Source organism: Rattus norvegicus, chromosome 18 (assembly GCF_021556685.1).
Source record: "Rattus norvegicus strain SHRSP/BbbUtx chromosome 18, alternate assembly SHRSP_T2T, whole genome shotgun sequence".
Classification (NCBI taxonomy): Eukaryota; Metazoa; Chordata; class Mammalia; order Rodentia; family Muridae; genus Rattus; species Rattus norvegicus.
Window position 1 is genome coordinate 34828552 of NC_141551.1, and position 24335 is coordinate 34852886.

General features: G+C 42.4%; 1 protein-coding gene across 42 annotated transcripts in view; it reads right to left on the minus strand.

Annotated features, from left to right (window-relative positions):
• Ppp2r2b (protein phosphatase 2, regulatory subunit B, beta) overlaps positions 1-24335 on the minus strand; it is a 427050-nt gene that overhangs the window by 102383 nt on the left and 300332 nt on the right. For 26 of the 42 annotated variants that reach the window (NR_073588.2, NM_022209.4, NM_001402382.1 and 23 more), the window contains 2 exons: positions 7406-7503; positions 4385-4550 (listed from right to left, as the gene is read on the minus strand). Coding sequence is in view for 41 of the 42 variants with exons in the window: in NM_022209.4 (NP_071545.2) it covers positions 4385-4550; positions 7406-7503 (264 nt within the window). In the remaining variant the exon portion in view is untranslated. Of the gene's footprint in view, positions 1-4384; positions 4551-7047; positions 7129-7405; positions 7504-24335 lie in introns of all 42 variants that reach the window. The other 16 variants (XM_087593321.1, XM_087593332.1, XM_087593326.1 and 13 more) reach the window with 1 other exon arrangement.

Below are 24335 nucleotides of genomic sequence, written 5' to 3' on the forward strand. Positions count from 1 at the left end.
GTCATGGCTTCCTTTTTCTTTCTTATTTTTCCTTCAGCAGGCACATGGCCAAGGACTATGGTCCTTGCGAGAAGGCACATACAAAGTAGTCCTGAAGTCAGAAATGATCATCAGGAAACAAGGAAGTGTGGACCACCCACTTAAATCTCAGTTTCAGCATGCACACATCCACATATCTCAACAGTACACAGTTGTCACTCTATACCCCACTTTATTCATAAACTGCTAGAAATGCCATCTTTCTTATGGGGCATATTAGGATAGAATGAATCATTATGCTTAATTGTGTCGGGCTAATGATAGTGTCCAAATAGTAGCTGTCATTAGAATTAGCATTATGTGCCAAACATCTGTAGTAAGAATAGGTAACTCTCTTGCTGTGAGCGTCATCTCACAAGAATGCCTACACATTTCTAGTTTCTGGGGAGAAAAGCTGTCCTCATTGGGACTTTGGTTTTCTGTCCTGCCTCAATTCTCCATTAATCCCCAGGTTCCACACCATCACTTCTGGGTTCTTCACCTATGGGAGGACCACTCTTGCAATCAGAGGCACATGACCTCACAGGACATCAATACATCATGTCTTGTCCTTAGAGGTCTTAAAAGTATTATGGTGTGGGATGTCAGCAGCTATCTCTATATTTTAGTAAAATTCCATTTTCACACACCTAGGTATTATTCAGGCTTCCAAGCCTTTTCTCATGTTTGGCCAGACTGCTCCATGTGGGATCCATGGATTCTCATCTCTGTGCTCACTCCCGTGATTCGTGCTGGGAGGAGAGCCTGTCCCAGCTGTGGACTTAATTTAGAAACTGCTAGCTCTACACTCACATCCCTCTGGTCCCAAGCTCTCCTGAGATCCTGTTCACACAAGGCTGCTTTTTCAGAGTGGGGAAGTTAAGCACGAACCTTATTCACAGTCACTTGATTTGTTCCTCATCAGCTGTGGCTGAGAACAACTTAAGAGCCGTTGAATTTCACCACCAAATCTTTTCTGTTTCTTGGTTTTGAAATGGGTCTAAATCCATTTATTTGCAAGGAATTTTAATCTTATATTTTATGTCATAAGTGATACATTGCCATAGAGATAAATAGAAATCACAGGGCAAACACAAGGGTAAAAGTTACCCATATGACCCCCAGTTAGAAAATCCATGATCAGAATTTTGTATATATTCTTTTATAATTTTTTGGATGGTGTTTCCCTATGTAGCTCTTAGTAGCCTGGAATGGACACTACTTTCATTTACCTGCCTAGTGCTGGGACGAAAAGGCATGCTCCACCATGACCTTTCCTGTATATGTTTTTATATTTTTTCTATGCAATATTTTGAGGATATGATATATATGTCATTATATATACTAAGTTGTGTATTTAATCATTTCCTTTCTTTTATTATATAGGATGTACCTGCCATCGTAATTGGAAAAGGAGAATAAGCAGAAAGGTTAAAAAAAGCAACACTTCTCTTAGTTCCAGTAGACTAAGATTACTGCGTGCATTTTCTGTATTGTCTTCTACTATTTCTTTGTTTAACTATTTCTAGCAAGCAATATGCCATATGGGTAATATACATTTTTCCTGAACATATATTTATACCAACAACTATCCATATACATATATTTACTGAATTTATGGCATGTAATATAATATACTACAGAATATAATTTGTAATAAGAATGTGTTACCAACTAAAAGCCTAATAGTGGGAGCCTTACTGTCAAACCACAGAGGAATCAAATCATATGAGGGAATAACGTGCAATCATTAAGAAAAATCATATGGTATTTTTAATATATCAGCAAGAGAAGTATTTTTATTGTTATATTATTAAATTTTAAAACCTGGCTTAAAACACCTCATAGAATATATCATTTTTCTGTTAATAAGCACATTATTAACATCTTTTTCTTTTTCCTTTAGATGACACTAGCAGAAGTTCTCTCTGTGTCAGAATATTCTGTCTTTGTTTTGTGCTCAGGTATTTTCTTAATTTTCACCATGAACACCTTAGTGCCCTGCCTTTCTCAGTACACACAGACAGGCAGGCTAAGCAACAACCCAGATGTATCTTTAGGTGGCAAATAACTTCAAGGTCTATTTCACAATGGAATGGGAGCTTTGCTTTTCTTTAAAAGTTACAAAGTTAAAAATCTATCCTAGTAGAATTAGTATCTATACTCAACTAATGAGATAAGCACCCTGTCCCTCCAAAAGATAATTGACGGAGAATTCAATCCAGTTCCCCAGGGTTGTGTTGCCCGGGGTCGTACTTGACTTTATTATCACAGCATTTTCATTTGACTCAGAATCTTAAAGCTTTGTGGGGGGAAAAACTCTAAGGAGCATGCAGCTGTTAATATGAGAAATGGCGTTTTCTTTCTTCTGGCTTGTTCTCTGGGTAGTTTCTCACCACGTGTGGCAGCTTAAAACACAACATTATCATCTATCTTCATGTTCTCTTCTATATAGCAATTCCCATTGTCTTCCATTAATTTTTGAATGTTAACCTATTTGGCATGGGATGGGGGTGGATTTTTAACCTCAATATTATCATAGGAAAGAAAACCGCACGCGAACATGTGGATTTTCCTTAGAAGAGTTGGTTTGAGATGCAGTTGACATGTGAAATAGCATCCCAAATGGGAAGATAATATCCTTGTTAATCAAAAAACTATTTAAAAACTCAATTAACAGAACATTATGCTATATAATTAATCTTCATTGAATTTCACTTTCTTTCCCATCCCCCCTATAAAGTACTTATTAAGCCTTTGGATTTTACTGCAATAATCAATAGACTAAATTTCATAATATAATGTAATCTAGCTATGGAAGACAATCAGACACTTCTCTGCCACTGAAGTAATTACATTAAAACTACCACATTAAACCTTCCGTTCTGAGCGGTGTGAAACAACAAAGTCTGCGTGAGACTTGAACAGAAGGCAACCAACTATGAATCAATGGAAGGGAGGTGCTGTGGTTTGGCCTCCAAGAGATAGAGCTATAAACAGGACAACAGAACAAAACAAATAAACAGAAAGCAGCTACGGGAAGGAATGGCATTAACTGGAATCTTAAAAACAAAACAAAACAAACAAACAAGCAAAACAAAAAAACTCAAACCAAAACCAGATGAGTGGAGACCTGGCCATATGGAGGATTGCTTGAATAGAATCATCACGTTTTCAGATTTTCAGATCTGTATGCTGACTTTATATTTGAGGGATTTGATGGCTCTCTCTCTCTCTCTCTCTCTCTCTCTCTCTCTCTCCCTCTTCCTCCCTCCCTCCTTCCCTCCCTCTACTGTAAGTTTGATCTATGATTCACTGTATATACTTTCAAAATTAAAATGATAGAAGGAACAAAGTTACAAGTGACTTCGTTACAAAGTTGCAAAGTTACAATGCACTGTCAAGATTTAGTAATGGGAAGCCTTTTGCTGTGTGTCTTTCTTGTCTTTAACAAGGAATATATGCTTGATTGTATTGTAGACATTGTCCCCATATTTCTGTTCTTGATATGACACTCCTAGATCACACTTATGCATGTGTTCGGCATAGACTCATACATGTGATAAAATGAGTCACCTGCCGATCTTTTCCTTGCTCTTTGGTTTTCCTCTCGGAATCCTCTTGTTACTTATTTGCCATTAGTATTCCTCAGTAGGACTGAATTCCAAACTGGCCTTTTTTGTTGTTTTTTCTCCAGAGAGAGGTTAACATCCTAGAGTGTTATCAGCTTCTTTCATGGAGGGAATATATGAGCAGGCTTTATTCACCTGCCAATAACCTCTCCTCTCTTCTCTAGTCATATCAATTTATATCAACATAAGGGACATGGAGAGTTTGAAGGCAGATGAAGAGACTGCTGCTTCTTGATCAGCTTTTGGGAACATCCCCAACCCCTCTGGTCTTGTGCTCCTGGCTCAGAACTTGATTTTCTCAGATACACAGACATCTGTTTTGCAGACCCGAAAATATACTCAGGGATTAATAACTATTTTTCAAAATGCCAACAGCATGTCGAGTTTCTTGAAATGCTTCCCCAGAATAACATGCAATGACTCTTCAGACAGGAAGTCACATTCCCCAAACACCTGCAAGCAATCTACATTAGGAAACTGCCGATAACGGGTTCCACAAAACTGGGTCATAAATTTGATATTTATAAAGTGAATAGCTACTACTTACTGAGTCCAATTCTGCGTGCACCATCAATTCTGCAGAGCATCTTACAGACAGGGTTTCTAAGTTTTTCACTAGCTCACATGGGACAAAGGGACACTGAGGCTAAGGGAAAGTTATAAGTCAGGTTGACTGTCTCTGAAAATATTGAATAGGAGAAAAATAAAACAAATTAAACCCCCCCTCCACATACCGTTGGTAGACAGAAGAAAGTAAGCTGCATTTTGTTGAGGGAGCCATCTTATTTTATTGATTTTTTCTTCTATTTCTAAACTTTTCAGGTAATCGAACTCGGGTTCATGGCTCTGGAATGTGCTGTAAACATTGTATTCACCCCTACGATGAACCTGATTTTTACTCTGTAGGAAGGTAAAACACACACAGAATATTAAACCATTTAAAACATGTGCTAACTCACGAATTCTTTTTTCCCCTTTGAGAAAAGCCATTAGGGGCCTGCTGGGAGGCTGCATCAGAGAGAAGACACCAAGCTACTGCATCCATGGATTTAGCTTCAGTGTAGTGGAAAGCATGCACTCCATTGGCAAATATCAGAAAACACACACACACACACACACACACACACACACACACACACACACACACACACGCACACGCGCACACGCGCACACATGCTTGTAAAGTATATATTTAAAACTATATCAACAAAAAGAATATATCATAACATATACATAGAAACAGAAGTTTCCAGGCATGGTAGTGCTTTCCTTTAATCCCGGCACTCAGGAGGCAGAGGCAGAGAATCTCTGTGAGTTTGAGGTCAGCCTGGTCTACAAAGGGAGTTCCAGGATAGTCAGGACTGCTGTTACACAGAGAAACTCTGTCTTACAAAACAAGGGAGGAAAGGAAAAGAAGGAAAGAAAGAAGTTAACACACAAATAGAAGATCCACTATTAAATCTTCCTGCATTTCAGGAAGTGCTGAGAGGGCCATTCTGTGGAGATGTTCACACACACACTAGATCAATCCCTATGAAAGGTGCAAAGCTGTTGCAAAGGCATCTCAGAGAGGTAGACAGAGCTGGGAGATGGACTCCAGAGGCTCGGAGATTAAGTGACTCTTCCAGGGTCACACTCATGAAGATCGATCTGAACACCAGTCCCTCCATCTCTCTTTTTATCCAGTGTAAGTGATGAGAAGATCATCTGCACCTATGACTTTCCCCTACCCCTAATTATGCAAAGAGCAAACAGCAGGAGCTAAATAAATGATGAGAACCAGCATAGCACAGAAAGCCCAGGGTTCGGAGGGAGGGGAAAGGAGGAAGAGGAGGAAGACACAAGGGGGAGGGGTGTATTACATGGATTTTAGGATCAGTTTCCCAAAGTCTTGAGATTTGGCTTTGAAATCTGCTCAAAATTTAAAGTTTGACTCTTATTAAACATATTTTAAATCAATGTTTGATTTTAAAGAAAAGGTTCAATTTAAAAATATATGATCCTAGAAGGACACAGGCCACCCATAGGCGTATCTCAGCGTGCCCAGGAGGGGGTGCCTTTGCTGAGCCTAGTGGTTTGCAGGCACTGAGGACTGGGGTCCTGAAGAGTCACTGCCCCCAAACGATGTCACATGGCTTTTGTCAGTTTAGCCATGTGTAAATCTGAACCCCTAAGCTCCCCCAAAATTGAACACTGAATTCCCTGATCCTCATCCTTGCTGAGTTCTATGTTCTTGTGAACCCACCTAGACTGCTTTGGAAAGTGTGTCTCCCATCATTCGCCTAATAGATCAGGCTTCCCAAATCTCCCAGTAAATGAAAATAGGTGAAACCTATAAATATCTAGCAGAAAATGTGGGGTGGGATATGACTGGTAACACACAGCCTTGGGTAATTTATGCTAAATAGCTCCTCCAGTTCCCCTTAATCATAGCTGTGAACCTAATTGGATTTTTTTTTTTAAATTGGAGATTTGAAAATCAGTTTTCAAAGGACTTTAGATGCTGACACCTTTGCTACTCCCCTGCTCACTCACAGAGCACTGGTCCACCTTAACAATAAATTTCTAAGAGGGTTCATTTGCTACCATCCAAATCAGACTGTCAAGTGTAGGTAGCATGTGCCAGACCAATTAGCACCAGGCGGCTCTGGAAAAAACAGGAAAAATTCCAGGTCACGGAGAGCGGTTCAGTTCTTACTTGCCAACTACATTTCCATGTTTCTGGGGCCGTGTAATAGGCTGGGGGCCTGATTTAATGCTGAGCACTTGAATTTACACAGAACCCCGAGGGATTATGACGCCCTTATAGAAATTAATTGCAAATAATGTGCAATTACCAAATATATCACCCCTAAATGAGGCTATCCTCTTTTGAGGGGGAGGTGTAATGCAAATGGCTCGGAGGCACAAAGTGGGCATTAAATTGCTAGGGAGGTCTCTTGTGAAGTCTTCCTCCCCGGTGCCTCCCCGGTGCCCAGTTAATCTCAGAGGCAGGCAGTGGCAGATGGGAAGAGTGGCTAGACTACTGACTACCCTGCTGGAAGGACTAGGGTGTGCCAGGAGAGGGTAAGGGAATCAAATCGGGCCACAGTTCCATTCTGAGAAAACAGAAACAGGCATGGCAGCGGGAGCACGCTCAATTTATGGGAAAAAGAAAAAAGAATTCCTAGAAGAACCCAAGCCTCAGGAATGAACCAGCCACTGAAATGGCATTATGTAATATATCCAGCTTCAGGGTCCCATGCCAGCCTGTGCCATACACTGGGCTAAGAAGCCTTTTTGTTGGGTTTTAGCCCTTTAGTCTGAGCGTCACTTTCCTCTCTATTTACCCAACATGCCCTCTTTTCAACTGTTGTCAAATAAAGACATTTTCCTCTCCTATGGATTCTGGCAGTACCTGAAGTGAAGGGAGATTGAATTTCAACACCTGGAGGACAGATCCCAAGACAACAGCTGGAGTTTGCGCCTCTGTAAACACCTGTGGAATTTTGCAGGTCAGATGAGAACAGCTGCTGTTTCCCAATGTTCATTTGTAGAAGGATAAGGCCCTGCCCAGGGAGAACCCTCTTCGAGGTGCTTTTTGTGAGCTTGAACTTAGAACTGTGGATGCTAATGACTTTTTGGCAGTTTCACTGTTGGTGAGCAAAGCGTCAGGCAAGGTTAAGGGCGACAGACACAGGAGGATTAAGGCACAGTGGGGGGGCCTCCTCTTAAAAAGGGAAGAAAATGAGAATTTCCAATTGGCTGATACTTACCTCCTGTTCTCGCTGAAATATTACAACCCTACCCCCCTTGTCCCCCGTCGCTAGTAACTCTCCAGTGTGGTTGAATTCTACCGTAGAGATAATGTCAGCTGAAAGGAAGAAGACAAAAGCAATTTAAGTAACTGCACACTTACTTTGAATGGGTAGATAATAGACACACTTTTCTGTGCATTTAAGGGCTTAGGGCTCCGGCTGTGCAGCGGAATTTACAGGGTTTTATGTTCTGCATTTTAAGTACCACTTGAAGCAGCAGTCGGGGATAGCGAATTTCCTAGGTCCCCCCACTGCTTCGCAGGCTCCTGGAACATCCGAGGTGAACAGAGGGGCAAGGCATATTCACACTTTTCTGTTCCATGGAAGAGAGAGTTTCTTTTTGGTCATGGAAATGGATTTCCTTTGCTTGTTTTCATCAACCACAGACCCTTCTTTCGCTCTAAGAAAATCCCCCAGACAGGGCTAAGTGTAGTGGTCAGGCTTAGGACTGAACATTGAAGGAATCAGGGTACAGATGCCAACCACAGCAGAGAGTACAGGAGTCACTGGGGTACCCCTCTAATCCCCCCAACTTCATTAGGGCTCTCTCCTCTTGCATAAGCCCCAACACACCCTCTGGTGAACACAGTCTTTTCCAGGACAAGGTACAGAAAAGACAGTGCCACAAGATCAGGGTGCATTAGAGAAAAGCACAGGCACCAGACTCAGAGCACAGATAACTAGGAGGAAAGTCAGCTTCAATGCTGGTTATCCCGTGGCCCAAGGACAGGCGAACTACGTATGACTGGATTTATTAGGGCTGGTTTTAGAACATGCCAGAGATGAGTTCCCCACAATCACTTTTTCAACAATTGGGGAGTGGAAATGAGCTTAGAGAAAAAGAAGAAAGAGCATAAAGGGGAAGGAAAGGGAAAGGAAGGGAAGGGAAGGAAAGGGGAAGGGAAGGGAAGGGAAGGGGAAGGAAGGGGAAGAAGGGGAAGAAGGGGAAGGGAAGGGAAGGGAAGGGGAAGGAAGGGGAAGAAGGGGAAGAAGGGGAAGGGAAGGGGAAGGAAGGGGAAGAAGGGGAAGAAGGGGAAGGGAAGGGAAAGGAAGAGAAGGGAAGGGAAGGGAAGGGAAGGGAAGGGGAAGAAAAAGGACGAAAGAGGCAAAGCACTGTGACTATGCTGTCTGACTGAGGAGTGGCTGGAGCCTGAACCTATGACAGCAAAGGCAAGGGTAAGGTGGAAAGCCATGACAGTGATCCCTGGCGAACTCAAGTCTTACATCTTATGTGTGTATCGTCATTTTAGGATGGTCTTGGTATGCTAGCTTTATTTAGATAAGCAGCGTAAAATTCTCCAGCTCACATACTGTGTCTTTTCTGCCTATTGAAAGTATTCTGAATTCTCACTCTTTGTGAGGAAGTAGAGAGAGAAAATCATGACCCTCATCATCTGTGATGTGTCACTCACTCAAGTGAAGTGTCGCCCAAGTGGCACCCTTAAAGAGAGTCCAAGTTTTACTCTTTATCAGGAGTCAGTTCAAATACTCCATGACAAGGAAGGAACACAATACCGTGGTCCATCTTAAGGAGCAAGTGTAACGTAGCACATGCTGTCTGTTGTCCTCAGTCTTTGAAGAATTAACACCCATATGTGTAGAGCTTAATGGAAACATCTAAATTCTATATAGCAATAATACGTTTTCTTTTCAACATGCATCAATTTCTCCCCTTTATAAGATAGGGTCTCAGTGGGTAGACCAGGTTTTACTTGACGTCAGATATTTCACGGGTTGATCTGTACCTTGACATCTTCCTGCCTCTATATCCTGAGATCTAGGATTACAGTGTGTGCTGAGGAGAAGATCTTGCTTGCAGGCTGAAGGGAAGGCTTGGTGGGTAAAGTGCTTACTATGCAAGCATTAGGACCTGAGCCTGGGCTCTCAGCACTCATACTCAACTGAGCATGGCAGTACCTTTCTCTGACCCCAGTGCTAAGAGGTAGAGACAGGAAGAATCTGGGACCTTATCGACTAGTCTAGCTTATTGGTGAGCCTCAAGTTCATCGAGAGACAATGTCTCAAAAAATAAGGAAGAGGAGGGGTTCAGTGGGAGTGGGAGGGGATAAATGAGGGCAGAGAAGGTGTGTATTATTGAAATATACACATGAATGAAATTGTCAAGCAATACTTTCAATACATATTAAAGATAGAAAGAAGTGGAGGAATATAAGGAATGACAACCTTTGATCTCCACAGACACATGCATGGAGGTGCATGCCTGCACACTCACACAAACACGGCGCTGCACAAGCATATCCTCTTCCCACACCAATCTTGTCAGTCGGCTGCATATGGTTTATGGGTCAAGTGTTTATGATTTCTGGTTTATAATCATCTTTACTTAGGTAAGGTGACTTCATTCCTTATTGATCTAAACTGGAAATCAATTCCATTTTCTGAGGAAATGAACCACAGAATAAGCCGGGCCATTGCTAAATCCTTGATAAATCTTTGGAAGGCTGATTCACATAATAGTCACCCATGAACCAAGGCATAGCAAAGTCCAGCATGACTGGAGAACTTGCTACTTCACACAAAGCATCTGATCACTAGTCTTTCTCATAGCTTGTGTTTTTAAAGCTATTTTTCTCATAGCTTTGCTGGGAGTAGTCAGCTGTCAACTGTCTGTATTGCCCTGGAATGCCCTCTCTTAGACAGACTGAGGTCAGTGTGAGCTGCTGACACTTCTACTGACTCTGGCCTTTCAGCCGGTACAGAAATAGTTTTCTGACCTGCCTAGAATACAAGATGGGCTCAGCTGTCTATTTTCTCTTTCTAGAGTCTGAAGTACTAAGGAATGAATCATCACTCATTGATCAAATTGCTCAAACACTAATGCTACACACACACACACACACACACACACACACACACACACACACACACACACACGGTGGCAGTGAAAGGAGGGAGGAAGGGAAAGACAGAGACAAAGAAATAGGGGCATATGAGCAATGAGAAGGTGGTGGAGAGACCTGTTTGGAACAAAAAGTGCCAACTTTACATCATCTTTGTGTTTTTTGTTTGTTTGTTTGATTGGTCGGTTTTTGTTTGGTTTGGTTTGGTCTGATTTGGTTTGGTTTGGTTTGGTTTGTTTTTTTCTAAAGCAGGCCACAATACATAGTTCAGACTTGCTTTAAACTGGGATTTAGGCTGACCTCAAACTCATGATCTTTCTGCCTCAGCCTCTGGAGTGCTGGTATTACCCGTGTGTGGTACCAGGCTCCGTTCACTGGGACTGAGTTTAAAGATTTTATTTCTGTGCAGTTCATGCAGCAACATTAACACACCAACTCCAGACCGTGGGCTGTGGATCCTTTCCACTGAGAGCTAAAGGTTAGGTTTTTCCTTTGGGGGAAGCTGGGTATCAAAATAATTAAGTAGCTCTTTGGACATGAAGATCTCACTCGTCAAGAAAAAGCCACTCTCAGCAAAGCAAGAGCTACTATCCCAGAGATGACAAACATATGGTTCTACCCAGATTCTGAAATAAATTCCTTTCTTTAAAATATAGACAGTTGAAAATAGGGCAGGATCCAAGTTTAGACCCCATAATCTCAGCCAACACCACTAGAAACCTCCATCATGGAATATAAGGGATTGCCTTAGACCTTAAAATCTCATTTGTTTTGTAGTTGCCCCCGTTGTTCAGGGCTTCGTCTTCCTTGAGAACCTCACAAGAGAAAGCGTGACCCAAATGGGGTGACCTGAATGGGGTGACCCACATGGCAGAGTGTGGAATTCCTCTGTCCTGTTGCCAAGACTTTGTATTTATTTTAAGCTCACCAGGTAGCTGGATAGGCATTGTTACAGTTCAGTTGATGTCTGTTTTGAACTTTCCTGTTTCCTGACTCATTTATCACTGCAAACCAGCTAGGGAGAGCTGGAGGACTCCACCATCCCATCCATCTTTACTTATCTCCAGCTATGACTGCTTAATAATTAATAGAAAACTCATGAATCACCTTCACATTCCAATTTCAAAATACCAAGACTACAGATGCCCATTCTCTTGTGTTTGAAGCATGCTGTTAACAGAGTGGGGCCCATTGTGACTCAAGACAGGAGAACTTCTGTGAGTCTAGAAGGAGGAGGAACTAGACACATCCATAAGCTAGCTCTCTTAGTGACAGCGACCTCATCTCAAAGCATGATTGGCAGAAATCAATTCTTCTCCATGGGACTTTCACCCTTAGATAAGTTTCTAAGACAACTCAATATTGCATTAAATTTCATGTCCATCTAATTAGTAAGGAATAAATTCTTCAGCCTTTCCCCACCAACTTCTATATGGGTGGGGATAAAGCACATACTGATGGAAAAAACAAAAGCCTCAAACTGTGACTGGAGTCAAATGTGGTTATAGGGTTTCTAAGGGAATCCGTGTGTGGATTGAGGTCGTCAAGCTCCCTATCTATTTGTGCTGATTTAATTTCCACAACACGGTGGCCCGCTAACCCTGTTTCTAGTTCAATTTGGCACTGTGAAGACTGACTTTTTCCTTTTAGGAGTCAATCTCTGCATTTTACGATAGTTTCACACTAGCAATTTACCGCATCAAGTCTCCTTTGCCCTGAACAATGGCTATTGACCTGGCAGCTGTATTCACAAGATGGGAGGCTAAAGGAAACAGAGGGAGCCCTGAGATTGTGACCTAGTGTCCCACAGTGACACACCAGGCTGCAGTCAGGACAGAGCACCTGGTCAAAGGAGATGCATGTGTGATTAGGTGACATAGACTGGGGTGGTATTTCGATCAAAGGACAATGCAGCTTAGATTCAGAGAGAACCAGAGTCCACAGATAGAGAGATCACGCTGACCAGGTCACTGGCTCTCCCTCTGAATATCAATCATAGTGATGGAAATGAATGGGTAATGCGGCCAAGCCTTATCTTCCATCTCAACCACATTCCTAAAATAGCAAGCTCTTCCCTACCATATCGGCTTTTCAGCTCTGCCCACTCAGGCCTGGGCTTTTCTCCTGATGACTGAGACAGCTCTAGGCTGTTTCTGTATCTTTGTTTAGGACAAGGATGCTAAAAAGAATGGAAAATACACTTCACAGTGTATCAGGGTGAAATTGTGGCAGTTGCTGGGTTTGCATAGAAAAAGAATTGGGAGCTTCTCTATAGGTGAGGTGTCTTGATTCATTGGTAGTGGGACATCTGGAGAATAGATATATGCATCCTTGCTATCCTTCATAAAGATTGCTAGTTAGATTGGCCTTGGCCTTGTAGACCTTTAAAGAAATAGGAAATTCTTGGATTTCCCATGGGTATCAATTACTCCTAGCTCTGTGAAGCTGTGGTTTCCTTTCCTGGTCTTGGTTCTCAGTCTTAAGTTAGTACCCATGTTTTCAGGTCAATTTTTTTGGTGGGGGAAGTAAGCTTTGGTAATTAAAATAGTGCACTAGAACACATTTTCCATCAACACACTAGAGGGAGGAGAACAAATGTGGTTATGGTCCAACAAGAGGAAAGATATAAGCTACATTCTTGCTGTTCACGCTCTATGCTTCTTGTCTAACCTAGACTGGATTTCTGTTTTGTCAACAGTGTCTTGGGAAACTTAATCCTTTTTCTCTAGTTGGAGAATCATGAACTCTGTCCACAGTGGTTTTAACTTCAGCCTGATGCTAGTATTCCTCTCACAGGAAACAAGTAGCATCAAATAGAAGTGTCTCACAGTTCAATTTCCTTAGGATCATATCCCAATTATGTGCTTAGCTAGCAGTGTGACAGTATTGCAAATGGCAGAATTAGCTGACAGACTGCTCTTGTCCTCTAACCTTAATAACGGAAGATAGTGTGCGATGTAAGGATTCTTGCTGGGTTACCCTTACCCAGTGCTTCTTCCTTGTCAGATTTCTACAGTCCAACTGCAGAGGCTGGGAAATCTGGGCATTGCTCATCCATGTTTGTAGTGAGGTCACTGATGCCTGACCAATGAGATATAGAAGTGTTCATGGGGTAGAAGAACTGCAAGGAAGGACTGAAGATTCTGATGGAAGGTTATTTTTTAAATTAATTTTTACTATTTAATCGTGTGTGTGTGTCTGTGTGTGTGCGCGTGTGCGTGCGCGCATGCACGCACGCATGTACGCACACAAGCCAGGGAGGTCCACATAAGCCAGAGGCATCAGATTCCCATGGGATAGAATTATAGGTGGTTGTGAATTTCTCAACATGGATGCTAGGAGCTAACTTTGGTCGTTTTCAAGAGCAGTACACATTTTTAATGGATAAACCATCTCTCCAGCCTCCTGGGGAAGGTTTTACTCTTAGGTTTCACTTATGTGTTCTTGTGATATATGTGTTTTGTCTTCTTGTGATTACATATGTTCATCTATATGTTGGTGGCATCTGTAATGAGATGTGGGATAACAGAGGAGGACTTTGAGAGAACACTGCTGACAGCTGGAGAAAGAAGACAATATTTTTAATGACAAGTGAGCAGCTAAGACCTTCCTTAGAACAGTTATGCCTGAACTTGTATCCATGCTAGTAGAATGTCTTCTCTATTATTTGAATTTAAAAGTATTCTTGTTTGCTTCTTTTTGTAGGGCTGAAGAATAAACCTTGGTTGTTACTATATCCCAGCCCCCAAAAGCATGTCCTTAAGCATGTTGCTCGGTCTGTGGCTTCCTCCTAGCACTTTTCACAGGGCCAGATGATTAATGCATGCTGAATTGGAAAAAACATGGCTCTTTTCTTGGCCCCAAATTGCTTTCCTCCAGCCCTCATGTGCACAGATGCATCTCACTCTACCATGTAACCATGCTTAATTAGCAATACGGAGCGTTCTGTGTTCTCTTTTCCATGGTATGGAGGTGCTGCATTATTTTTCAACCATGCAAATATGAAAGCAGGTTCCTGTGAGAGAATGCCTACACCAGTCTACACAACATTCATTATAAAAGTATGCTTTTCAAGGGATCCCACACCCTTCTTGCGAGGTTTGCTCTCTCTGCTCATATGCAGGGAAGCTCTCTGTGCTTGCTGAGTTGTGAAAATCCAGATGATAGGAGGCAGGCAAGTCGTGAGCACTGTGTTATTCCCATTAAAAGGCACACAACTTCCCCAGGATGACCATATCCAGCATGTGAGGTGACACAAGCACATGTGGACTGATGGAAGAGGAGGCTTCCCTACAGATAGAATGATACTTCCCTACAGGGTAGTGGTGTCTTTACAATGACAAGTCTCTAAATGCAAAAAAAAAAAAAAAAAAAAAAAAAAAAAGCAACGGGAAAATGATAGCTGTTCAGACTTGCCTGAGAGCCTGTGTGGGGAAAGGTAGAATCCACTGTCAAGGTGTCTCCTTTCAGTCACCTACTCTTTGAAAACACAGAGGAATAATGAAGTACTCAGGTGATGCAAACCCAGCCAATCTTTCAGATCAACAATACAGGGCACCATCAGATCATCCAAACAATGCGGGACATCTGTAGCTGACCCTGTTGTTGTTGTAGCTTCAGGTCCCAAAAAAGAGAAAAATGGTTGGTACTTCTTAGTTGGGCACTGTGCCACCTAAACACACTTATAGTGACATCTGATTGGCATATTTTTAGTCAGAAATTGTGTTGTGCCAGCTGCTCTGAAGTCAGTGAGACAAGATGCCCATTCCACAGAAGCTAAAGCTCCCCTATTTGAGAGTTGGCTCCAATATCACTTTTCTAGGGAAACATATTGACTTCTCCAAGGCCAGGCCAGCTCCCTTTAATTTTCAGGCTCATTGTCCCCCTGACTTCTTCATAAGTCATATCTTGTCATTAACTCTTATTACAGTGGTATTGGGATCATTTGAATGCCTCTCTCATGCACTAAATTATAAACTCTGCAAGGATCATTCAATGCCTAGTCTCAGCATAGGACAGATGCCCCTCAATGTTCTGTGTTTTTGGTGGATTGCTGAGGGAAAGCCAATACTGAAGTAGATCATTTCATAGAGACCAAAAATATCACCAAGCAAAGTAACAGGGAAACGCTAGATGGATGCACAGAGAATTTTCTTAAGGTATATGAAGCCCAGGGAGCTCTTACTTAGAACAATGAATGGTGACTGTAGAAACAGATAAAGGGATCAGTGAAGAATGAAGAACAGAGTCCGATGAGCTACAGGCAGGGAAAACACACAGGGAAGAAAGGGGACCAGAGTAGAGTGGTCTTTGAGAGAAGACAGGGAGGTGAGGATAAGATAGGCAGTGAATTCTGAGCTTATGGCTGTGATATGAAAGGACTCTGTTTAAGGAGTATATAGTATTTACATATCACAGAGCTAGTGGAATAGAGCTATTCTAAAAAAATTTCCCAAACACAAGTGCTCCTTGAGCTTGGGAATATTCTCTTTAGAGCGCTGACAAGTCACAGTAGATTGAGGCTTAGGAAACAGTTGTTGGAAAGAGGCTGTGGAGACAGCTTATTTGGTAAAGTGCATACCACACAAAGAGGCTCTGAGTTTGGATTTCTAGCACCTATGTAATATCTGCGTGCTTCTGCAACCTCAGTGCTAGTGTAGAGACAGGTGGATCTCCAGAGTTTGCTGTCTAGCCATTCAACCCAATTTGTAAGCTCTAGGTTTAGTGAGAGACTGTGTCTTAAAAGGCATGGTGAACAGTGATTGAGAAAGACACCTAATGTTGACCTCCAGCTTCTCTCTCTCTCTCCCTCCCTCCCCCCCCACCTCTCTCTCTCTCTCTCTCTCTCTCTCACACACACACACACACACACACACACACACACACACACACTGTAGGGGGAGAGGTTGTTCTAAGATGCTCGTAATGGAGGATTTTTGGACCATAGACTATGAATCCCAGTTTTCACTTAAAAAGCAGTAAGAAGTTGCTGTTGCAGCTTGAAGTGACACACACCCATGTTACCTCCTTGCATTCAAGAGATTTCTATTGTACCCAGTAAGGGCAATTGGATATTAGGCCCACTTTCATTCCTTCTTAAATTCTATATGAACCCAAGGAATTAATGAAAATAGTAAGAAATGAGTCTGCTTTCCTCCCATAAAGATGAAGTTTCTATGACATAAAGGTATGGTGGCTGCTAATTTACAAGCTGTTATAGTAAGGTGGTTTTTCAATGTTCAAGTATGCCAACAACATTTTGACAGATCAGTTGAACTTTGGATGTCTTTGTTTTGACCAGAAGTTGAAGTGTTTTGAAGACAATGATAAAAACATTATCTACTTCAGTTAACATTCTATAACCTTAAAAGCAAAACCAGACACTCAGAGTAAACAGGAAGACAGAATGAATAGTACCAATGTCAGACCAATGGGACACAATCTTTAATGAACATTCATAATGAACATTTATAATGAACATTAATGACATTGACGAACTGTTGTAGACACCTCTTGCTTTTCTCTCTCCACTCACAACTGGGAACTTTGAAAACACTTTATATTTCAGTTTCCAGAAAGTTAAATACAACTCATACATTTCTATAATAGTGAAAAATATTAAACAGAAAAATCAAAAAAGATCAATATTAATAGATTCATTAATCCATCCATCCATCCGTCCATTCATCCGTCTGTCCGTCCATCTGTCTGTCCGTCCATCCGTCCATCCATCCGTCCGTCCAGCAGATTTTTAAATGCACTAGACTGTGTCAAGTGCTCTTTCAGGGATTGAGATAAATCATATTAAAATAAAATAAAATAATCTGCCCACATAAAGCTTATCTTCTAGTTGTGGGGAAAAGACAGCAGCCAATAGGCATAACAAATAATATTTTATACTGTGTATTTTATACAACAAATAATATTGTCTGTGAGGATCAAATAGAACTGAGATTGAAGAGAGACTGCAACTCAAATAGGGAGGCATTACAGGCCTCAAGAGACAGCCTGGAGTAGGCAAGGGATTTCCAGATTTGAGGGAGGGGCAGGCAGAGATCCTAAGAAGGAGCATGCATATGTCAAGGCACAAGGGTAACCATTTCAGGCAAAGAAGGAGAAAATGAAGGAGAAACATTGAGAAGTCACATCGTGCTAAGTTCTTGCACAATACAGCAAACGGCTTGGGCTGAGTGAAATGGCCAAAACAACACAATATACTTGGAGGTCACAAACTGCACCTTTAAAAGTGGTTAAAACAGAAAAATTTAATGGCTCCCACCCTTGGACAAAGAACTACAGGCAACTATCTGATGCTGAGGAAAGGAGAGTTAGTATTTCCCAGGGATGAGCTCCCTGGTTGGTTATCTAATAACAACTGGTTAGCCCTGTTACATACACACAAGCAACACCGAATAGGCACAACAGGTGGTATTTATATATCTGTGCATATATAATGTGGGCATGTAACAATTATAATGAAGAGGTGGCCATCAATTTGAGAGGAAATGAAGGGGAATGAGAGGAGCTCAAGGGATGGAGCCTGAAAGGGTCTGGAATAAAGAAGGGGGCAATAATACAATCATTTTAATTAAAAACTTAAAAACTTTATTTTGTCATATACATTTTACTATAAAGCAAAATGGAGGGCTGTTGGGAAATAGTCAATAAAGGAACAGTCGGGTTATATGCTAATCAGTTTGAGGATGTGGGGCTGTGTATGGAGGGGTGCAATAGAGAGTGCAGCAGATAACCCAGGGGAAAGATGGAGACACTCTGGTCAAGGCAGCCGCTGTGGAATCAGGGGGAAGCCACATTCTGCATGCATGCTGAGGGCAACCTGTTGGAATTTGCCAAAGAACTAAAATCAGGAATGTTTCTATGGTCTCTGCCCTTAGAGTTGTCATACTGGAGATTTGAATTTAAGGGTGAGGCAGGCTACTGCCAGAGCAGATGTGGGAGTTTCTAAACAGAGCTGGAGTGTGGGCTGCTGGAAATACAGTCTGGAGTTCAGGGATTTTTGAGATCATTAGCATTCGGACAGCATTTAAAGGCACAAGATGGTATGAGATCTCAAGGAGAGTGTTTATTGGAAGAAAAGAACAGAACCATCAGGCGCTCGTCTCTAAGATGAGGGAAGGGACAGAAGAGGTCTCAGTAGTTAAGAGCACTGCACACATGTGGTGCACATACAAATATGCCACCCCAACACTCAAATACATAAAATAAAAATGAACAAACATTTTTAAGTTGGTACAAAGCTTGGTGTCCCGAATGACAAGTGAATTGTGAATGTGCCATGTTGTCCAGTACTGCTGATAGGCAAAGGAAAAGGCTAGACTGCAGTAACAGTCACATTTAGCTTGGACAAGCATAATTTCTGTGGACCTTCAGAAATGAATTTAAAGGAGACTAAATGGAGAGAAATTTGAGATGATAGCTAACAGTAAACATTTCAAAGACTGTGCTACACAGAATGATAAAGAAATAAGTGTGGGTGTGTGTGTTCCGTGAACATAGTAGTTCATAGCTGAGTGCTTGTCTAGCATGTGTGAGGTCTTGGGTTTTATCCTTAGGGCAGCACAGAAAGGGGGAAGGGTGGAGAGGAATGCAGGGAGGATAGTAAAGGAATTTATAATAGTACTGGAATAATAGCATGCTTATGTGTCAGGGAGAAAGTTGCAACAGCTGAGGAGAAATGAATGGCAAAGAAGAAGCACAGTGCCATTGCTATAGACACAGAAATGAACTCATACAGGAACACACCTGTACCCAGGACTTGTTACCACTAACACTTGAAGGAACAGGCTCCATTTCTACCCAATGCGAAATAATAGACAGTAACAAAAAGTTACTGAAACCTTATCTACACATAAGCCTTAACGGGACTCTCAAGTCATTTAGCATTGTACTTAATGTCAACAAACTCCACATCTGAAAATGATTGAAATGGCATATTTTATGACATATGGGTATCTCACCAACTTAAAATCAAAGTGGAAGGCAGACGGAGAGTACTAAGTTTCTCCCATACTTCCGCAGTTCAAAGATCTTCCTGGCAGCTGTGAGGAAACCAAAACCCTATTGTTCTTCTTTTGTTTCGCCTTCCCTTCCCTCCTCTCCCCACCTTCTTTTTCTTTTGAAGCCAGGCACAGAAAGGGCTCTATTCTTTTAGCCATCAGTCTGCCTGCCAAGGAGAAGGCTGGTCACCTGTGTACCCTTTGAAGTGACACAGGTGAAGTGCAATTACCATGAGATCACTTCCACATGGGCAGTCTGACCTGCTCATGGCCCTTGCCGAGTGGCTTTCCCCACTGTTCCTATCTCATGGAAATAAGTCTGTCAGAAGTGGGAAGAATCCCTCACACTCATCCTTGACCTGGGTGAGCTTTATAGACATTTGCCAACGGCCAGACCGGAGGATGGTGCCAAGAACAGTCCAAGCAATTTGTGTGCGTGTCTTCCAGGAAGCCTGTCTTTAATGGAAACTCTGGCTGCACATTCCTTACTGTGTGGTGACGACAGAGGAAGGATTTGCTATTGTCATGAAGAAGACTCAGCGAAAATTAATGAGCTCGACTTAACTCCAAGCACATTCAGTCTAGGGAGATGCCACTATTGCAGATTAGAAAGGCAGACTTGCTCTCTGGAAATATCATTTACTGAATTGCTTTATTACATTCCAGGGACAGATCTAGACCCCCTGTGGGTACCCCTCCTCCAAGGTCGGTCACAGCCTCCATGGTTGGGGGTGGGGGTGGCATTATACATTACATATCTTGCATATCAGATATTTACATTAGGATTCATAGCAGTAGCAAAAGATTAGTTACAAAATACTGACAAAATAATTTTATGATTGGGGTCACTACAACACGAGGAACTGTACTGAAGGGTCACAGCATTTGGAACGTCTGTGTAGAAGTCATATGGTGAGCATTTAACAAGATGGTTTTTAGATGTTGTCAGAGAGATACAGTTTAGCTCTGCCATTTGTAAGTGATTTCTTTAGGAAAGTTGCTTGAGGTCTCTGAACGTCATTTTTTTTTAAACCTGTACAATGAGGGTAATAGTGGGACACCTTTAGTGGGGTCTGATGAGAGGCGAGTGAGGTAAGGAGCAGAGAGGGACATGTCACAGATTCTCAGTAACTGTAACCATGTTTTGTTGTTTTTCCTAGTGCATCACTTCCTGGGACTCAGAACAGGCAGTGCAAGGCTCCACATAGTTGGACTACCAAAGCCACTTGCAGTAGGTAGGGCAAACCTCATCAGCAGTTGTTTTATTGTTTTAGTCAATACCATTGCAGAGCCAGCTCATATAGTCTCCAAGTTTTTGAACATTTCAAAATGACAAAGCTTTATTTATAGAAGTCCAGATATTATTCTCTCTCTCTCTCTCTCTCTCTCTCTCTCTCTCTCTCTCTCTCCCTCTCCCCTCCCCCTCCTCCTCCCCCTCTCCTTCTCCCTTTCCCCTTCTCTCCAGCCTTGGGTGCTCTGAGACTTGCTCAGGGTGACATTGAACTTGCTTCTCATATGTTGGGCTTACAGGCAACACTGCCACAACTGACCAGATAGTTATTTTCTTTAACAACAATAACAACAACCACTACCACTACAACAAGCAGCTTTCATTCCCACACTGATCCTTCTGGCCTGAGCTAAGGAGCAGCTCCTCATCTGAAAGGCCTCTGGATCCTGAACTTAGGCAGTCTCCTGCCCTTCTATAGTGAACTCCCAGCAACGCCTATGGACACCTGGGCTTTGCTGACTACCTGCGTTCCTCTTTCTCACGAGTTAGTCTCTGATCATCTGACTCTGATTCTAACTTCTTTACCGTGGAGTAAAGCAGGTTGTTTCACCTCATTTCTACATCTGACAAGAGGATATGATGAGCACTGTTTCTTGTGCATGGCCCACAGCACATTCTGAAGCCCTCAGAACAGAGAAATGGCAGAAATGGTTATAACATTGATGCAGAAGGAAGCCCCAAAGCACTCAAGAGCAGTGCACGGAGTACAAGTCCAAGAGACTCTAGTCGAGCCTTGACTTGGGAAGGATGGCAAGTTTATCCTGACACTGGAATCCGGTAGGTGTCACTGAGAACATCCCACCAACGGTTATCTTATCTCCAAAGTAGAGCTGTTTTTCTCTCCTTTTCATGTGACCTGGTTGGAGATGTATTTGTTTTTCATTATTTAATCTTCTGTATCACCCATTGTTGATTATATTTGATTAATTTATGTTTCTAATAAATTTAGAAACTCACCGGGCTATAACAGGAACATTTTTAGACAGCATCTGGCCACACAATCTGGGGCCAGATGTTTGGAGACTTCGGAAGCCTTTGTAGAGATTTTTTTTTGTGAGAAAGCATGCCCAAGATCAAGATGGAGAGAGAGAGAGGATGCTAGACACAGGTAGGACCCACTTTGACTTGAAACTCTAGATCCTGGCCGTTCTCCAGTTTGAAAGCACAGTTCGCTGCTCATTGGCACAGCTTCAACGGCACAAACAGACTGATCTGAGCATATTTTGTTCAATATAATCAGAATCCACCAGGTCTAGGCCCAGGCTGCCACCCTGTGAACTTTCTTGGCACTTCCTTCTGAATGGAAGCGTCCCCCTGATCATTAGGATAAAACATTGACAGAAGACATTTAGAGAGAAGCACTTTGCTCTCATTCATTCAACAAACATTTATAGGGGCTGGGGAGGAGCACTGTGTGCCTGGCACTGGGCCACATGCACCCCTTCATCAGCTGCTCTTGGCAACAGCCCCTGTAGGATGGCAGCCTCTGCTCTTCCATTCAAACAGATATGACCGAGTAGAATGCAAAACAATAATTAATATTAACAGTACTAACAAAGGATAAAGATGTACACACACACACACACACACACACACACACACACACACACACACACGCACACACACATGCATGCTATCACCACACGAAGTACTAGTACTTTTCAGGTACTAACCTGTTCCCCAGTTCCCACACATAGGATAGATGTCATTCTGTCGCCTCCATTTTACAGAGATCTAAGGCACCTGGAGTTGATGGGCTTTTCACAGTTGCCCAGCAGCACCTGCCTTCTAACTTGAGAGTCTCACTCTGCTCCCCACTTCAGGGCTGTCCCTGTCTAGACATGGCTCACTGAAGACTGCAGTAGGTCCCATTCCGGGGTCATCAGTGCATTTATGCTCTAGGGCACATTCACACCGTATCTACTGAGTAGTGCTGTTCTGAACAGTGCTGCAGATGCTGAGGGTCTGAAACAAGAGAGGTTACCCACAGAGCTGGCAGCAGAGCTGAGGCAGAACTCAGGGCTCCAAAGGCTACTCTCTCACAGCTGCCTGCTAACAGATGAGGCAGGGGAGTACTGAGAACTAAATAGCTTGCCCAAAACTTCATGGGGACAAATAAGACAAATCAAAAGAGGGGGGAGCCTGCACTGCCCAAACCCATTCCAAAGACACAGAAAGGGGGTGGTGGTGGAGGAGTCAAAGAATGTCAGCAGAGTAAGGAAAACAGCTTCCTCTTGAGAGCTAGGTGACTGATGTTGGAAAGCTCCTTGCCTGGCTGGTTTTTTCTGGCTCAAGTTCAAAGGGAGATGACTGACAACCAGGTGGCTGCCCATAATATAAGCTACAATAAAAAGCTGGTAACAGGGAAACAGCTGAACATTTATGGACAATGAATGCAGACTTTTGTTACCGTCAGCTTGCTGGTTCCATGTTGCTCTTGAGCAAATCTCTGTTGACCTAGTTCTTGTGACAAAACGGAATTCACCAAGTCTGGATATTTCTTGTCTTTTGTTCTAAAGTTCTCTTATTTCATTCTGCTTCTCTCTAACCACTACCCCAACACGGCAGGTCCTCCATCTTCTCTTGACCTTCCTACCTACCCTCTCTTTGCCAAGCCAATCGATGACTCTCCCTTGGTCTGCGTAGCCCACATGCATACAGTCCTTAGGTGTTATGCTTCTCCCAGGAAGGCTTCTTTGATTTTCCTATTCTGGTATTCTGGTATTCATTTAAAGCCCACGTTAAGCACCCTTACTTCCTCCTATGCTACACTGTGAGGTACCTGTTTACTAGTCTCTTTATTGACATAGCATGTTGGCGATCATTGCATCTGTAGTGTCTGGGTCTGAAGGAATGTTTAGCTAAAGGGATGGGGGAGTGATTTTGAACTTTGCAGAATGCTCTTGGCTGCTCTTCCTGTTTGAAATCTCTTACCTTCGTGCTTACATTACGTCCTATTATTAAATTATTAATTTGATAAAAATTATTAAAAGTCCCTTTAAGCGGTCATTGTTATTTTTCCTTCTGTCATTATTCTCTGGACTCTTGCAGAGAAATCAGAATAGGGAAAAAACAATCCCCAAGGAAAGAAGGGGTCAAGTCAGAAAGGACCACGAGATGTTATAAAATCCTAAACTTTAATCTGGGAAATGGAGAGTAGGTGCTCATATACACAAACCATGGAAATAGACGGTGAAAAAGACTGTGTTTTTTAATGCAATTAAATAGTTAATTCGTTAATATATATAAACAGGATAACCCACCCCCCCATATCTCACATTTGTTGACAAGACCCAAAGCTCCCCGCTTTGGTGTCACACTCAGTGTGTCACACTGGTGAACTTGTCAACCTGCTTGTCATACTTTTCTCAAACGTCTGCTCTGTTCTTTCAAAGCCTTCTTACCTATTTTCATGTCTACGCTTAAAAGCATGCTATGAATCTTACCCTGAATGTTTTCTTCTTTTGCCCTCACTTTCCAGAAGCTTCTTCCTATCTTGGAAGATGAAGATGAATGTGCCTCTGTCTCAACAGATGCATGAACCTCATTAACCTCCTTCCCCTGCACCCTCGGCTCTTGTCTGGTTCATTCATGGCCACTTCTGGAGGATGGTAAGTGGCTCGGAGACTGGAACTTGCTCTAACTTGTATTCTTAATGCATAACTCTGTGTGTACTGAAGGCACTGACCTGTGCTGTAGGCCCCTAAACAGCTTGAATA